This window comes from Rousettus aegyptiacus, unplaced genomic scaffold (assembly GCF_014176215.1).
Source record: "Rousettus aegyptiacus isolate mRouAeg1 unplaced genomic scaffold, mRouAeg1.p scaffold_m13_p_6, whole genome shotgun sequence".
NCBI classification, from domain to species: domain Eukaryota; kingdom Metazoa; phylum Chordata; class Mammalia; order Chiroptera; family Pteropodidae; genus Rousettus; species Rousettus aegyptiacus.
This window is the reverse complement of record NW_023416309.1, coordinates 49,726,880-49,745,845: the sequence shown is the minus strand read 5'-3', so window position 1 is coordinate 49,745,845 and position 18,966 is coordinate 49,726,880. Positions and strand designations below refer to the sequence as shown.

The 18,966-nt window shown below is 35.5% G+C and overlaps 1 protein-coding gene across 1 annotated transcript in view; it reads right to left on the bottom strand.

Annotated features, from left to right (window-relative positions):
* The window catches only part of FAM160B1 (family with sequence similarity 160 member B1), a 30,916-nt gene that overhangs the window by 9,641 nt on the left and 2,309 nt on the right, over positions 1–18,966 (bottom strand). The window contains exons 2-13 of the mRNA XM_016146405.2: positions 14,859–14,937; positions 10,644–10,813; positions 8,761–8,865; positions 8,186–8,308; positions 5,348–5,644; positions 4,963–5,159; positions 3,737–3,851; positions 3,119–3,195; positions 2,845–3,037; positions 2,487–2,656; positions 1,973–2,116; positions 1,096–1,186 (exon numbers count right to left, since the gene is read on the bottom strand). Of these exons, the coding sequence (XP_016001891.1) occupies positions 1,096–1,186; positions 1,973–2,116; positions 2,487–2,656; positions 2,845–3,037; positions 3,119–3,195; positions 3,737–3,851; positions 4,963–5,159; positions 5,348–5,644; positions 8,186–8,308; positions 8,761–8,865; positions 10,644–10,813; positions 14,859–14,937 (1,761 nt within the window). The remainder of the gene's footprint in view (positions 1–1,095; positions 1,187–1,972; positions 2,117–2,486; positions 2,657–2,844; positions 3,038–3,118; positions 3,196–3,736; positions 3,852–4,962; positions 5,160–5,347; positions 5,645–8,185; positions 8,309–8,760; positions 8,866–10,643; positions 10,814–14,858; positions 14,938–18,966) is intronic.

Genomic DNA, 18,966 nt, shown 5'->3' with positions numbered 1-18,966 from the left:
TCAACTTTTAAAAGAAAAACGTTTAAAATGAAAAAAAGCCAACTTCTTCAATATATTGTGAGTTTTAAATGATTTGGCTTTCAATACACGATTTTCTTTATAAAACCACATCCTAATATTTGGTAAAGATTTTCATATTAACATTTAACATTTCTGAAATTCTGACCTAGAAAGTAATAGTTAAATTTTTTTTCTATCCTTTTTACATTTTCTAATATTTCTGAAATATTAATAACTGCATTTGTAATCAAAAACTGGAAATGAAACTTTACAGAAAGAATAAAAGCAGTTTAAAAGTCCAGTTGGTACTACTGGGTTTGGTACTTTTATTGCCTTTACTGTTACACGAAAGTACATTACTTATTCATGTAGTAATGTGGACTTGAAGTCAGGCTGAAAGCATTATGAATTAACCACAGGCATACACGAATTATTTATATATAACAGCATACATAAATCCAAAGGATTTAAATGAAAATTAAATACATTTCTAACTTGAAACGTTTCAAAATTTGGAATTGTGTAAAATGTAAAATGCTATTGACAGTAGAGAGGACAGTGAGAAGGCCATTCAGTGACTAAGAGGAGGGCTTTGAGAAAGCAGTGTCAGGGAGCGAGGAGGCCAGAAGGCAGGGGACGAAGGAGGGACTCAGAGTGTGACAGAAGGGACAGTGCTGACGGATTATTCGTGGAAAAGAGGAAAGGATAATAGCCTGTGGATTGGGAGCAAGGACAGTGGCGGCCAGAATCATTTAAAGAGGTTTTCGATCAGTAAGAGAAAGGATTTGGAGGAGATAATAAGGTCAGGTACAGAAAGAAAGAAAAGAAAGGGAAGAGAGAAAGACAGGGAAGAGGCAACATAAAGAAATCTCGAGAATCAGATACACCGTCAATGAAATGAAAAGTAAGGTCATTTGCAGAAAGTTAAAGTACTGAGAATGGAGTTCAGGTCTCGTAGAGAAAGGGAAACCCGTGGAGAGATGACTGTGGGCGATGTGACAAGGTGTGTGTGTGTGTGTGTGTGTGTGTGTGTGTGTGTGTGTGTGTGTGTGTTCTTACTAGGTTTCATTTTAAAAAATTAGTTGCTAGGCTTACCTGCCTATGAGCATCTCGGAGGTAGGTGTCATATCCAGTGCCTTCAACGTGGTAGGATGATTTTGCTTCATCCGGTACCAGACAGAGAAAACTTAAATGAAAAAAGCCATAATCAATAACATAAACACTCTCATAATTATGTTTTAATATATTATCTAGTGATATCTTCAGTTTAGTCAAGTATTAAAGCAAGTGGAAACTTGAAAAATAAAATTATTTGTTAAGTATTCAGCTTAAATCAATCTTATAATTCACTGATTAAATACGCCTTCATTATTTTAAAGGTTTTATTAAGAAATTACTCATTCCACTAAAGTAGAAGCAAGCTGAAAATGATTTTCTTTTTACATTACAGCATAATGATGGATTGCCATGATATTTGTTAATCTCAATAAAACTGTCTTTTCAGTATTTGAACTTAAGATTTTTATGTACCCTAATTTAGCCACATGGAATTTTCTCTAAAGTCATCTGCCAGAACCGGGCATATGAGTAACAACATTGTAAAGGAAGAAAAAGGAGAAAATTGTCACAGAAAGGGCACTTAAAAAAAAAAAACATAAAAACACAAACTAACAAAAAAGAATAACCCTTTACTTAGCATACATGAGTACATGCCTAGTAAATATAATCTGTCCAACTGGAAATTCTCAATGTTGTTACAACTGGGAATTATTTAAAACTTTTTATAAAACAGTAGGGTACTCTGAAGGTCCATTTAACCACTGTTACTTGTTTTTATTTCTATATGAAGTAGAGCCTTTCTCGTTGCTATGGTTATTGTCCCCAGGTTCTCACTTGCTACGTAAGCATGACAAAAAGCTGACATAATCTTTAGAATAAAAGAGATGTAAGTCAGATTATTGTAGCAACTCACCTATTTACAATTTTATGGACTTCGGTTTTCCCGTCATTTTTGGGGTGGTCTGGAGTAGCGGGAGGTGACACACTAAGCCACTCTTGATTTGACAAAGTGTTATCTGGTGAAATGTCAGTAAATAATGGATCTTCTTCCAGATCTCTAAGTTTAATTTAATGATGTATAAAAAAAAAATTTTATTATATGTCTAAATGAGAAGATTCTCTGCTATGTTCTTAGAAGTAATTTCGTTCTTACAAAATTTTATTAAAAAAATAAGAAATAATGTATTTTATAGCGAAATCAACATTTTATACTAATATCTAACTCAAGAATATAGTGATTTTGTTCAGTTTAATGAATAGATAATATCGTTTGTATTTTTAAAAGGCATTAATAGCAAGACACCTGAATTTCATTTTTAAAAACTTTTACACTGTAAGAGGTTATTTTTTTAGGAATAAGAGAGAGAAATAAGAAACTTATGTTTCCATATGAAATGCTAAACTTACAGAGTTGGATAGAAACTTACACTGCTCCTGCTACCAATCCATTCTCCACCATGTCTTTATCTTCTGGGCACACAGGTTTATATTCTGTATAATTCCTTTCCTCAAGATTTCTTAGGACCAAGTTGTAAAGAATATGCTCATTGGGTTTTTGTAAAAGATGTTCAAACATTCTTAATGTCATGATGCTTATCTGAAACCGAAGAACATAAGGTAACTGAAAAAAATCTTTGAATAAATTCCTCTTCTTGCCCTCCTGTACTTCATGGTTTCAATTTGTAAAGCCACATAATAAAAAGACTATATTCACAACATCACAAGTGTATTAAAATCAGTATTTCAAAGTATTTAAGTCAAATTAAAAATCATTACATAACTTACCTCATCAGATATGTGATCACAATGTTCGATTAACCTATGTCTTAAAGGATGTCTGCTAATTTCTGCCACAGTTTCTGGTTCTCTCTGTTCTCCAAGGATAAAAAACACTATTTCTTGAAGCAAAACGTCAGAGGTTACTTGCCGAACAATGCGATGAAGTAGAGCAGTTGATGTGAGAATTCCCATCTCGGAACTGGCATCACAAACAGGGAATTAGTGGGCACCAACAACACAGACACGGAAATTTTTTTTTTTTTTTAAGGAGTCCACTCACGTTTGCATTAACTGAGGCTCCATAACACCAATGAAAAATCTTTCATGAACGGCTTTGGCGAGAGCAACAGCAGCAGTCTAGAATACAGTACAATCACCATTATCTTTTTTTTTTTTAGTGGAAAAGAGATTAATTTGTACCATCAATAAATCAGTTTGCACCTTCCATATGAATTAATGTGGAAAATAAACTTGCCTACTGACCGCCTTGGTGATGGCATAGGAACCGAGGTTAGATGTTAGTTATTAAGTTCTTTACACTTTATCTAAGTTTCCAAGAACAAGACAAACAGGATAAAATATTGTGCCAATCACCTTACGGTCTGAACATCTTCCTAAAAAGGCTATGGAGGAAGGCCAATGTTATCTCATGAAGGGCTATACTACAATACTTAAGGGAATAAAAAAGCAGAACTTCGAGTTGTAATTTATTCTAGAGTTATAATACACACACACACACATACACACACACATATATACACATGCTTTATTTGGTTTTATTTATTTTACTAACTGCTATACTCAGACAATTAAGATATATTTGGGGATATAAACTGAAGATTCAAATTTCATTTAATACACATTTTTAAATGATCGTAACCAATAAAAATATTCAAACCTTTTGTGCTTCCTTTATGAGTTGATCACAATAATCAAACCAGGAAAGAAATGAAATTAAGGCTCGTTTTCCTGGAAATGCCGAAGCATCTTCTTTATGACTATATGAGTCCAGGCTGTAGGAAGGGCACAGAAGAAATGCTAAGTATGAAGTTAACCAAAAGCATTCATCCCACTCAATACATATGGAAAACTGAAGGCAAATGAATAAACTTACACCATGCTATGTTTACACAGGCAATACTGTGAGACCACCTACCGGAAGGTTTTATTAAAGAAAGCCAAAGGTAAGAGAAAACCTTTTAAATAAGAGTTGTAAATAATCTTTCTTCATCATGTGAGAAGAGAGTATAAAGCAGAATAGAGCTGCAGGAGAAAACCATTTAGATGAGCTCCTCCTACTTCTGCCACAAATTTGGTCAAGTAACAAGAATGAAAAATTGGAGGCTCTCAACACTGGGATAGAAAAAAAGGAAGGTAAAGGAGGATCTGCAAAAAAAAAAAAAAAAAAAAAAAAGTGACTGGTCTGCTTCTCCTCCTGCCTTAAAATAAACAAGACAGCAGTAGAGTTAACAAATGTGTCTGCTCTATAGATGTTTACAGGATACAGGGTGGAAAGAAACAAGTAAAAACCAAAGAAGGGTTAAAAATATACAGAAAAACAGTAACGGGTTCTTATGTCAAAAAATTAGACTGTTTGTAGGTGGGATGGATTATGGGTAATTTTATTTATGCTACTTTATACTTTTTAATAACTTACAAATGTTCCAAAATAATCATATTTTCCTATGAGGATCAAGTGGAGACCCCTAAAAGATGGGTAGAAAGGGTGAAAGAACTAGGTAGGGAGAGAGATTCTACACAAGCGGACCCTGAAATATACGAGACAGCTCTACGGGCCATGGAACTTATTTATGAAAAAGGAAATTACTTTTCAAAGAATTAAACAAAAACAAACAAAGTTATTGGCCCTGATGTAATTAAGGTCTTGATCACTATAAAGGACAAAGGAAAAGGCGCCTAACTGTAACAGCTGGATTATTCCCACCCCGATTCATTACCACTAACTGATAACAAACTCAAAAAATAATCCTATTTAATGATCACTAGTCACGTTACATTTATTTTTCAAGAAGAAAGATTTCTATCTTTGCAAAGGAGAAAGAGATTTCAAAGTGCAGGTGAAAGAAGGCACTTTTATGGAAAGACCCAAATAATGGTTCTTACCCCCAGTTAATTGCTTCCACTGTTTCAATGTCCAAGGGGTCCACGAACTGAGGTAGGGCCTTGTACAGGGAGGCGAGTCTGTCCGTCAGCAGCTCGCACAAGCACGTGCTCTGCGTGAGGCACTTGGCAGCCGCAGGCTCCGGCAAGCTCACTAAGAGCATCAAGCCCTCGCAGGCTTTCACAGCTATTCGGCCATCCTGGGGGGAAGGACAGACACATGCCTCTTCAGTTCTTGAAGGAGATATATGATGAGTAGTTTGGAAAAAATTAACTTAAAAGGACCTGATGTTTTACACTAAAATATGAACAGATTTTTTTTTTTTTTCTATTTTAAATCCATATCACTGTGATCATATTAAGGGAAAAATTAAAGATGACGACTCACGGGACTTCTGGTAAGATTTAACAAAGAATTCACTAAATTGTAATCTTGGTTTGGACGAACGACTGTGGCCTCCGGCAGTGAGGTGACACTGAGATTATCCAAGCTCGTGGACAGGTCATCCACCTGACGAGAGGGCTCGTCTTCCTCTAACTCTGTCTGCTCCTCTCCCGCAGCGCCACACGGGTCCTCCAGCAGACAGGCCTGTCCTGTATCTGTTGACAAGGAATCTTGACCTTTTAACGCGTCTGCTGAAATTACATTCGGAACTCCTTGGGAAGCCAATGATTTCAACTTATTCTGAAAAGGAATACGTGTTTTGTAAGATCTGCATCAAAAGCCTTATAAAACAGAAATCATTATTTTAATGAATTTTTTCTATAACATTCAGTGTCTAGCCAACATAACAATAGAGAAAATTTTTTGACAAGGGAAAATGCTCAGACTTTAACTGTGTTTTAGGTATTTTAAAATTGCAGAGGTATTTCTGACACTCTACATCATCTCTAAAATGTTTTACACTGACCGTAAGCAGTGACCAATATTAGTGATAACTATCTGACTACTACTGAAACCACTCATGTTAGTGAGGAAAAAAGATTTTGGAGGTTTCAATAAAAGTTAATTGTTGGCTTATCACTGGGCTACTAAGAATATATAGCCTCAATGTTAATTCTTCTAAGATCAGTTTTCTGACTTTTCTATGCTTTTTTTTTCCCCCCCTTATACTTCTGCTCTATAAAAAGAACTCAATACTCTGAGGACATTTGTATTAGTGTTTTTGAGGACAAAGGTAAGATTTACTGGCTATGTTGGCCCCTTCCCCCACCATACCCACACCCAAATACAAAGAGAATCTTAACTAGAGTAAATTATTAGTTTCAAGGCAATAGTATCTTGTTTTCCATTTGAACATAAGAAAAAAAAATCAAATCACACACACAAATTTAAATTCATCATAAAACAGCTTCTCCGTAGGGCTTGTCACAGCATTTTGCCCATCACAGAAGCACATTAAATACTGAATGAATTCAAAGTTACTTCCCAAGTTATATTATAGTTATTATAAATCACTTTTATTGCTGTTTAAAAGTATAGTTGAGACCCATCTTATTGAGAAATTCAGCTCATAGCACATATACTAAAAGAAAACAATTCTATGGCACTAAACAAATACCACAAACAACTTCTCAATTTCCTATAAAATCAATTGCGTGTTATAATCTTTATGAATATAAAACATTTTATTCCATCAAAAAACTAACAACGTTGTTGGGAGTAGTATCTCAGATAGAACGGCAAGAGGAAGAATGATCTTAGAATGGAACTCGCTCTTTAAACTAGTGCTTCTCAAAGTGTGACCCGAGACTGTTGTCATCATGGTCTTCTGTGGGGCTTGATAAGAAAGCAGATTCCTGGGCCCCGCACCCAGACCTGCTAAATGGGAGTATCTGGAGGTTGAGCCAAGGAATATGCGGTTTTACAAAGCTCCCCAGGGGACGAGAAACTGCTGCCTTCACACTTGCACTTTGGTTCTCACTGAAACTGTTACCTTTCTACTTTAAGGATTTCACTGGTACCCCCAGCACATTTGTGCACATAACCCCCCGGATCTCTTAAACTCAGACTTCTCTCCCAAATCGCAGATCTGCAGTACCAAATACCTGCTCATTACTTATGTCCATCAAGATGTCATGCTGACTCAAAGCATCCAGAACCAAATTGCTATCTTCCCCTCAAAATAAGCTCCCTCAGGGCTCATTTCTTTCCATTAGCAGCGGCCGCACGGGTTTAGGCCCTCGCCATCCTCTCTCCTGCTTCCTGCACAAGACCACACAGTCTACCTTCGCTTCATTCATTCACTTCATTCCAACCCACTGCTTCCAACTTAGTTACAGTCCTTGTTACTCCATCAGCTTCTGACTTAGTGTTCCTGCTTTTTTCTCTCCTCAAAGGAATCCACTGTAAAAGACGCTGCCACCAATTTAACTTCTTAAGGCACAGGTGCCATTATGTAGTAATATCCCTGTTTAAAAACCTTCAGGGGCTCCCCAACAACTGCAAGTGAGCACACGTTGCTCATCCTGCCACTCGAAGCCTTTGGCAATGCCTAGCCTACCTGTGCAGGCCCTTCTCTTACCACATGTCCTAACCATACTGCTTCTTGAACACAACATAAACTTTTCTAACCTCGTTCTTTTATTTACGTGAACCCATTTTTATGTAAAGATCTGTCAAGGCTCATATCCATGAAGTCTTTCCTGATGACCTAGAACAGATATAATCTCTTCATTGTACAAACACTTAAGGTGCATTTATTATGTATCTTTTCTAAAATATCCACCTTACTCTACTTTAGATTACATATTGTACTGTATCTGAATATTAGTGTTCACTTCCTCACCAGACTATAAACTCCTTTAGGGCCAAGACAGTTTCTAACTCATTTACTGTGTGCACTTAATCCACAGTAGATGCATATATTAGCTAATATAAATCTAATACAAATTAGATTTCAAGGAATACATGCTTGAGAGCTCAAAGTACTTTTATGACTATACGTTCAAGAAATACAGCTACATTTATCTACAGATTCATTCATTTAGTATGTGTTAATTAAACACTTATTATGCCAGATACTAGAGAATCTGTAGGGGCCCAAAGATTAATGAGACAGAGTCCTTGTCCTCAAGGAGCTTAGTGACCATCAGGAGAAAATAAAATGCATATAAATAACTCTAATTCGAGGAAGACTGTAATAATTAACATTAAAAGCACACGAATAGTCAATCTCATAATTTTAATATGAGCATACTTTTAAAATTGGTAAGTGTACCATACCTCTAAAAAAAAATTAACCAAATAGGGATCTTCTTTCAGTTTTGCACATACAATACAGAGAAACTGAATTTCTTCATTTTCCGTTGGTGTTGCAAGGACTTCACCACAAAGTCGAATTAATTTCTGTCAATAAATTTTTTAAGAAAGGTTTCAAGTTAGGTTATTTTTTACAAACATGTAAGTAGCCATCTATTTGCCTTAAGGATATTTAAATATCTTGCATTATTCAGATAGATGACTATTTATAATCACCTTTACCAAAATAAATTTACTAGTGGTAAATTTTTTAAATACTTTACCCTAAAAAAGTTAATAAGATATATTAAAAAAAAAACTCTCTTTGAGATGTCATAAGAGATAAGTAAAAGGAAAAATTAATGTATAACATTTTAGAAAAGAAATATAAAGACATAAAGTACATTTACTATGTCATACATAATGAAAACGCAAGTATTTGCTAATGTGCATGTTATTTTTAGAATAATTTCCTTTATTATTTTTACTCAGGAAAATCACATATAATTATATCTACAACAAATCAAACCAAATAAGTTTATGGGAGGAGAACAAAATACCTGCACTGGCCTGTGCACGTTGATGTGTGGAAGCAGTGGCTGCTTGATTCTCCCCAGAAGCTTAGTGTAGAATACCAAAACCTGCTGTTTCATTCCTGGAGGGCACTGAGTATGGGAAGAGAGGAAAGCAAAGAGGAAAAGAGTAGACAACACAAATACACTTACTCAAAAGCTTAAAAAATAGAAGAGACAATGTACGAGAATGTATGCGACTCTCAAAAGTCAATGCAATTGGTCAGAATAAAATTCTTGATCAAATAGTAATGACTGGTATTCTAGAAATAACATTACTATATTTTATTTCTATATGTGGGACCAGAGACTGATGTAATTACAAACAGGATGGTGATAATACTCAGTTGAGATTGGAGTTTGATTCAGGCAGTGTCAATATGTTTATATTCTAAAACGCTAAGGTAACATGAAACAATTATAGTTAACTCTTTGGCCAAAGTAAAGCCAGAGTCTTGTTCCTTACACTAATGACAAATAATCAATAACTTTCTATCATATAAATACAGGAATAAATAAAGCCTTCTAACACATATATGTAAATATAAGTATTCCTATGGCATAAACTGTTGTGACTTATTCTAATAATGCTGTTTGAAATTAGTTGCACCACGGCAATTGATATTTAATAGAGAAATTTTTATAATATGCCAGCTGTTTTAAATATTTGCTGAAAAGTAGGTAAATCTGATGGACCTCACATTGTGGATTGAGAGTATGAATTAATGTTATATGTTCTATAATTAACCTACCTTATATTGCTTCACATTTAAAATACAATCCCAAGATGAGTAGTATTTCCAAAGCATCATCACAGATGTGCTATCTGGAGATAGTATAAACTATAATCTTAAGCACAACATTTTCTAGATAGCAAATACCTTACATTATTCAAATAAAATACTAATAGTTACAGTCACCTATATCAAAATAAATTTACTAATAGTACGATTACTAACATTCGCTCAAATATCAATATTGTTGTACGATCCCTCTCTCCAAAAGACAAGAAAAAAGAAGTGGGAGGGGAATGTACTGCAGGTATTAGGGAGATGTACTGCCTAGAAAATATAAATTGAATGAAATGAATTCAAAGTGACCTGGTATCATAGATTAGTTAAAAAGCACTTGTCTTTAATACTACTATTCATAACTTTACTTGGTGTTTAAACATGTCTATTTGTTTTTTTTATCAGTTTGATTTTCACATATAGAAATTCATAGAACAGAATCACAGATTTTTAGAGCTGGGGAGGCCACTGGTAATAACCTTGTTTTCAAAGAGGAGGAAGATTAACCAAAGGGAAGTGCCCCCTAAGCCAAACCCAAAGCTCCTCCCCTCCCTTCCCACCAGCACATGGTTCGAAATCTGTCTTTATAAGTACTGAAAGTTTTGTGCTACAGAATATTGTTTATATAATATTAACTTTGCAACGATTTCTCAAGATTCATTAGGCCTAAAAACTTGAATTGTCTCCACAAATCAGTAAAGTTAATGTCAGAATAATCAGTGACATTCAGGATTATGAAAAATAATTCTATTTTTGTAACCCAATTTTCATTGGATTCCTTCTCATTTCCTTTGATTTTAAGCACATGTATTTGAGTTTATTTTCACAAATGTTTATATCATAATTCTAAGTGGCCTAAGTATCAGTTGTTGTCTAGAGCATTTGGGAGGTTTGCTATCTCTATGGAAAGCTATATTCATATAGGCTGCACAACCTTCTTTGTTTCATATACTGACTTAAATTCTGCCATGTTTAATACATACCTCCATAATTAAATTTAGTACTTGGTGGCTGCCTTATCTCTAAGACCTTAATGCATGGATTACACGCTTGAGAATGTGATGTGGATTAGGCACTTACGTCAGCTTTCCCTAAGGTATATAATGTTTCCAAGATCTTGTGATGAAGTAAATATTCCATACATGGCCCCGTCTCTCCAAATTCTCGTTCTTTTTCTTCTTGTACCAATATATCTAACATTTGTTCCAGATGAGACGGAATATTTGTATCTGTGACTGGGGCTTTGTCATCTAAACAATAAAAAACATTTGAACATTTTTAAGCTGCATATTTGCACCTAAAATACTCTTTATATTTCCCTATTCCTATTCAAACTTAAAAAAATCAAACTACAAACCTAAGTGAGGATTATACTCATGGTATAATTATCTTTGCTAGAATTTAGGCCATGCTCTTGCCATCTTATTAAAAAACTGAATCAATATTCTGGAATATATTCTACAATCTACTTTTCCTACAAAATAATTTAGAAATAAGAGACATTTTTGTGGAAATGGGAACATGATAAAGAAAAATACATGTAATACCAGAGTTCTGTATGCACTGGTAATTAAAAAGTTTTTTTTTTAATTAGCCAGTTCAGGAGGTCTGAATTTTAAGTATCTTTATATAGAAACAGGTTGGCCTTGAACATTAAGCTGAATAACCTAGAAAGTGTAGAGGATCAGTTCTGCTTCGACTGCCACTGCAATACTTCTTAGCACTGAGAAGTCAGATACTTAATGCCCCTAATTCAGCTCTCTCTATGAGGAGCCCAAAGAAAAATGCTTTATTAAAAATTTCTACATCTTCACTCTTTAACACACAACTATTCTCAAAGTCAAAGCTGCTTCTCAGGACAATTCTTATTAAATATTGATTTAAAAAATTTTTCATTGGCACTTTTTACATATCACAGTTGGATTCAAAAATCACATAATTTTATCAACCTATCCTTATTGTACAAGACTAAATTACTCTTAATAAAGTGTGAAGTTTGATAGAATGTTTAAATACAAAATATATTCAGAAATATTAACTTCTTACTTATATGTCTACTGTCCTTTAGTTAGTACTCTATAGTTTGTACAACACAATTCTGGGATGCTGTGTCTTTGATGATACGCTGCTTTGTCTGTACGTACACAAATGCATGTATCCACACACAAAGAGAGAAACCCATAATACTAAGCCTTATGAAGCAAACAACGGAAAGACAAGGGTCTCCACTGTTTCCCAGAGGACTTAACGTATCAAATTTGATATACTATGGGATAATTGTTCAAAGCACAGGAGCTGGAGTTAGACAACTTAGTTCAAATACACTTTTAGGTGGATGACTTTGGTAAATTATTTAAGCCTCAATCACCAAAACCTGTAAAACTGTTTTATTCAATCACTACCTATCAGTGCTGCTGCATGATTTCAATGGAATAATTTGTGTCAAGCCCAGTGCCTGACTTAGCACATAGGAAGAATTCAAGAAATATTAACGTTGAGAAGAATATTTAGAAATATTCTTCTAAAGTGAGTAGCCTAATGCTAATAAAAGATAATTTGTATGTTTATTTGACATTTACTTTTTAAAAATGTTTTCCCCCTACAATTGTAGACTTCATATAAATGGTTTAGGAAAGAATGAGCATTCAAGCATGATTTAAGTATAGTTATTTATGAAGAAAAATAACCAGAAAGACTTTTTAAATTGAGAAATAAATAACCTGTAACTCTGCCTTGACAGGATTAAAATCCTAGCTCCTGAACTCCACTTAGATCTCTGTGCCTCTGCACACGCTATACCTTCCGCCTGGAATGCCTGTGCGTCCTTATCTGCCTTGCGACCTCCTACTCTATCCTCTAAAAGCCTCTTCCTGTTTCTTTGTTCTCTCACTGTGTCTGACACAGACTTATTTGTCCCCTACTTTATTGTACTACATAACCTTGTTTCTGCCACCAGATTGAAAAAAAAAAAAAAATCATTTAAAGCAAGTACTTGAGGTCTTTTTTTTTTAAAGCATCTTCTTAAAGTCATGGAGGGGCAGAAAATTCACAAGGGCCAAGAAGAGTCCTTTGAAAAGGGAGCTCCTCTCAAAAAAACTTTTCTGTAGATCTGCTGTCTAAGCATCCTAATGAAGTTAGAAATACTTCACATTTAAAGATACACACACATTGGGATTTTTATTCATTGCACAAATGTGATTTTCTTCTTTTAAAGGTGAATCACCCATGACCCATCGGCATGCCAAATCGTATTTCCTTTCAGTTAAATGACATGTCCAATTTGCATATCAACTAGTGTTTCCTATACATTCCTCAAGGAAGCCCACAGTGCTAGGCAGCAATGCTGCTGTGTTTCCTTCCTTCAGTGGTGGCCAAACTTAAACTTTGCCCATGGGACAGATCCAGCCTTGCCATCTGTTTTTATAAAGTTGTATTGGAACAGAAGAATGTTTAATTCTTTATGTATTAATGATGGCTGCTTTTGCACTACAACAGAACTAAGTAGTTGCAACAGAGACCATATGGCCTACAAAGCCTAAAATATTTACTATCTGGCCCTTTACAGAAAAAGTTTGCCAACCCTTGACCTAATTTATTCACATTTCCCCATATTCACTCTCATTCCTTCCTATTGACTAAGAAAAATAGAAGCAACCAGAAGATAACTTGTGAAGACTCACTATACCACATCTTGCCCCTTCTCGCATTTACATCCACATGTTCTGCTTTCTACCTTATTTTTATGGATGAAGTATCCACAAGCCTATTTAAGGCTAAGCCTCTACTGTGTACGAGATCCCATCCCCCTTACCTACTTAAGGGTATTACTTAGAAATGATCTTATTTAACTTTGTACCTATCTTTTCTTCTACTATATCATTCCCATCAAATAATAAATTGCAATCATAACCCTATTTTGACATCTCATCCCCCTCGACCTGTTGCTCCACGTCTCAGCTCCACCTTACACTCAAGAGAGCAATCTATCCGATATCTAGACACCATTCTCTCTTGGTTGCCTTTTACCTCACTGGCACAAGCGAAGTTTCCTTTGCTATTGTTCTCACCTTCCTAACGTCTAAACACTGAGCCCAGGGGCTCAGTTCCTGAACACTTTCTCTCTTCCATCTGTCCTTAACTCTCCAGATGACCTAATCCCTACTTTAAACCCTGCTTACGTGTGATGACTCTCAATTTCACATCTCTCTGTATTACAGGTGCCTAATTTCCAATTGTCTACGTGACACATCCAACTGGAGAGATAATGGGCATCTCAAACTTAATATGTTGAAAATTCTCTTATAAACCTGCTCCTCCTGTAGTCTCCCTATTCTCATAAGTGGCCCTTTTCCAACTGCATATGCCCAAAGCTTTGGAGTTATCTTTGACTCTTATTCTCTCTTACCCAATATCCAATCCATCAGTAAAAGCTTTCTTCAAAATACACCCAGAATACAATCACTTCCTAGAACCCCACCCGGGTCTAAGCCACCATCATCTCAAACCATTACAGTAGCTCCCTAACTGTTCAACCAGCTTCACCTCTGCGTACCTTCAATCTAAATTTTCACAGAAGCCGAACTGATCCCTTTAAAACAGATTCGGTTACAGCTCTGTTCAAAATCCTCTAATGGCCTCCCACCTTGGAGTAAACGCCAAAGCCCGTAGGACAGCTGACCAGGCTGTGTGGCTGCACTCCCCTCCCAACCTGCCTGAGGTCATCTCCTACCACTTTTTCCTCATTCACTTTCGCTCTAGCCACGCTGGCTTCCTGTAGTTTCGAAAATATGCCGAGCATACAGCACATTCCAGCCTCAGGGTTTGTGTGCTCAGTCTTCTTTCTGGAACTTTCCCCCAGATACTCCCCAGACTTGCCTCCTCTCTCCCTCGGACTTTGGCTCAGAAGTTACCTCAGGTGACTTCTCTAACCTAAAATAGCCAACTGCCCACCCACCCCCTCAAGCACACACTTCTATCCCCCTTGGCCTGCCTCATTTTCTCCTTGACACTTATCATCTGACACTATATGTATTTGTTTATTTATTGTTTGCTTTCCCCAATCAATATATTAGCTCGGTTATGGAGTTTGTCTGTTTGACTGCCTATCCCCCAGTGCCCAGAACAATGCCTACACATAGTGGGTGCTCAACAGATACATATTTTTAATATATCTAAAAGAGAAATTGAAAGTAAATTATTTACAAGTTTAAATATAAAATAACTTTGAAAACTAATTTGAAATAAATGTAGTATTTCACAAATTTCTGTTTAATTAACATTAGCATTGTTTCTTACCTGAAGTCTCTATGTAGTAATGGGTGATCGCCTTCCAGTGATAAACAAAATCTTCTTGTAAAGGAAGAGAAGGTGCCAGCTACATAAACACACAGACACACACACACAAAGACCACAGCGATTAAGAAGATGGCAATGAAAGTTTCCCATAAAGTAGAACTCTGTATTTATCTGCTAATGATGTGAAAGTAACCTAAACATAAGAGGTGAGCTTTAATTTGCTTCCATGTGTCAGATATCAAAGAGAAACTAACTGAATCAAATCCAAGAAAGTAAAAATGATTTGTTAAGAGGAAAAACACATTTAACAGCATTATTAAGCTACAGTATTTTTTTCTCTCCCCTGAAACTATTGACTAGATATGGCTTCAAAAGTAACAGTGGTAAAATAAAAACACACAATATTCTATTACTATAATATCGGTAAAATGAAATTATCAATAACCAGAGATCTTTGTACCTAGGACTTTGAAATGTAAAACAGTAAAAAGCTGCTATGTAATTAGTTACACATCACCACTGCAGAACATATACCAAAGTTAACCCTGTAATCTGATTAAAACTGTTCCCTACTTTCAGTGACATATAGATGTATCTTTTCTTTTTTAAGCCTAGATTAGGCAGAGTGTATTTTCAGCAAAATCACTACGTGACCAAGATATTACCAATTTAGAGTCCACGAAGTCAAAATGTTTTACATTTTAGCGTTGAAATTACTTCAGAAGTTTTAGGACCAAAATTATACCCCTTCAGCAAACCTAAGAGTATTTCAAAAGTGTGCTAAGTAAATAGAAAGAGACTTGGATGCACCTCGTACCTTTTCTTTTCCTTAAAAAGAGAATGCTCCCCCAGTCCTAGTATCATCAATAAATTTTGGTCAGAAAGTACAGTTGACCCAGCTTACTTAAGAACAAATAGGTTTCTATTCTGGGAACCTAAACATGGCAGAGTAATCTTCCAATTTCATATACTTCGTCTAAACAGATGACCTAAGAGGTCATGTTACTCCTGTCCTACTACTTGTTCCATTTTTGATTTCTTGGTGTTCCCGGCAGAGAACTCAAAGTTCGAAACACTATCAAAACAATTTCTACACTATTGGGCAAATTATCAACACTGGTCATAGACACCTTACGTATTTCAATCCAGAAGATGAAATGTACTTAGGAAAAAAAAAACAGACCTGAAAATTTGTCAGCAATGATCATCTTAATGCTAGCTCCTCTATGCTTGCCTACTTGCATCTATTACTGAGTAATACTGGATTAACAGAATATATGTACTCATCTTACTTTCAAATAGAGTGTTATGAAAAACTTTAAAAGACTCTAAGATCTTTAACAAAGGAGTTAAAAACTTTGGGATTACTATACTTTGAGAAGAACATGGGGAGAGAAATTGTGAAAAATTGAGGGCAAAATTTATAAAGAAAAACAAGAATGAAAGTGTTAACTTGGGAAAATAATCTTCCTGAAATTTTCAGATAAAAAATCTGTTTTAATCAACTATTTGATTTTAGAATCTTCTTCAAAACATATAAAATTTCTCATTTTTTAGGCCTGGTTTTTTATACACCATCTATATATAGGTAAATGTATTAATAACCAAGACAAACACAAATGAAATCTGGTGTATCAAGAAATGTACCTAGTTACTTAAATATAAGTGTGATTTGTCATATTTTTTCAAGAACCTCCTGGGTATATACAGAATTATAGCATCCTTGTTCCAAATTATTTTACCCATGGGACTTTATTTCCAAGGTAAGTCACTGAATCAGAGGTCTCATAGGATTTGTGTCAGGACCTTTGCTGTTAAGTTGAATCCAAAGCAAGATGCTAATATTTCATTATGAACATCTCTCTTCCAGGTGTATGATTTAAAGAAAAAAAAAACCTATTTAAAGAGACAGTGAAGCAGTTCTAAATAGCTAATAACTTGGTTTAGTAACAATCTTGTTCAAACATGAATAAATTTCCTTATTTATGTAAAACTTCCTGGTCAACTTGCCTCTTTCATACTAATTCTAACATGCAAACTACCTGTTTAGTGTTGCATAAAAACATTTATGCTCTGGGTTAAAAAAAGTGGGGAAGAGATGTGTGAATCATCTTTTTACGATATAGAGATAAATTTCTGAAAACTCATAGTCACTATCTCAACCACAAATTGACATGAATGCCTCACTTGCACACTGCTTTATTGGGAAGCCTTGCCCTGTTCTCTACCTAGGGCACAGTCTTTTCCACACATGCATGTGGCACCCTCTGCCAGTCCACCTGCTCTCTCCTAGCTTTTAACTCATATTTATAATTGTTGAATTATCCAACTTCTCCACTAGGTCATAAACTCTAGAAGGGCTGAGAATGTGTCATCTTTTTCATCGCTAAATCCTCAGTTTCCAACTCAGTGATGGCATAATAGTAACCTTTCAATAACACTTACTGAGTGAAAAAAGGAATGACGTAGCTATTGCTATCATTTAAGAAATAGTTATGTGCTAGACACAGTTGCTACAAAGTTTACACTTACTGTAAGGTCTTAAATTCTCACAAAGGGCTATTTTACCCAAACAAACTCCTATTATGGCCCAAAGCCAGACCTGCCCAAGGAAACACCGCTTGTAATTGGAAACCCAGACTATCTTTCTCTGAAATGCCTACCACCCTAAAGGATTCACAATGATAGTTCAGATGAGAACTAGTGTTCTTAAAGCCATATCTGCTTACTGTCCATGTGTATCATTCCACCCCTAGGTCTTTTAAAACGCCTTTTCCTCTCCACAGCTCTCCCAAATGCCGTTCCTACCTTCTCCGCCTCCCCAAAATCCAGCTCTGGTCTCACTTCCTCCAACTACCCCTATTCTCAGTGCTTGCTCCCTTCCTCCTGTTTAGTTCACTGGCTAAATAATCAATAATAATGGTTAACATTACTAAGCACCTAGTATGTGCTAGGCACTGCACTAAGCACTTCATGTGCATTATCTCATTTGAATTTTCACAATTCTGATAGGGACTGGAACTCTGTTCTACCGGGCTCTAGGGGCTAAGCCATACTCTTGTGCAGGTTTATACTTTAACTTGTGTATTTATTTGGTCTCCCAAATTAGACTGTAAGCATTGTGAGCCAGGACACGGGCACACTTTATTTCCCTTGCACTGTGCCAGGCTTTCACGGTGGGCTCTTTGAATGTTTGCTGAATGACTGAGTGACTGAGTAAGAGATCACTTGTTGGAAAGGAATAAACTTAAGAAAACACTGCAACACTGCATATGTTTTCTTTGAGGTTTTAATTCCCCCAGGCAGAGTAGTTTTTTAAAGAATCATTTGCCCCAACAATCATCATTATTTCTTAACTATAAATTTGAAAACACTCGAATCCTGAAAAACGACTTCAATTAAATCAGTTAGTTAAAATGGATAAAACTTTCTTCCCTGACACTGTCCTTTATCCTCTTGGAATAAATCTGCCCTCAAAGGGTGGAACTGGCTGGGATTTAAAAGGAATCAGTCCCTGGAAGATTACCTAGCACAGGCGAGGCTCTCAACAAATACTGGATTGTACTAAATGGAAGGCGTTTTATTTACCCTTTGGAGAAGTACTACAAAGGCCCAGTCCAACCTCAGAAATAACAATAAGAGAAGCCTGATTTCAGATCTGTGACATGTGGCAACTAACAGAACAGATTCATTTCATAACTCTTACTGGCTAATCATTTCTACACTGAGGAAAGACTGTAATTTCTGAAAAGGGAGGCAAGAATTACATTACAGTTGTTTTTCATCAAGGTGTGAATTTCTCTCCTAAACTCAAAATGCAGTCTATCAGCTTAATAACACACTTTCAAATACTAATCTTTGAAAACATCATTTTTTTTTCTTGTAAGTAGTTAACAGGAAGTGAGGAGAAACCATTAATTAAACAATAAAGAAAACTCTACTCTTAAACTTCATTTAAATGACTATCTGGTCAGCTCTAAAAAACCACTTAAAGGCTGATTCAATTGAAAAAAGGAAACCCTAAAAGTAATAATACCAAAACAGTTGGGAAAACATTACAGTCTCATACAATGACACAACTGAAAAAAAGTCCTGTCAGTATTTGCAT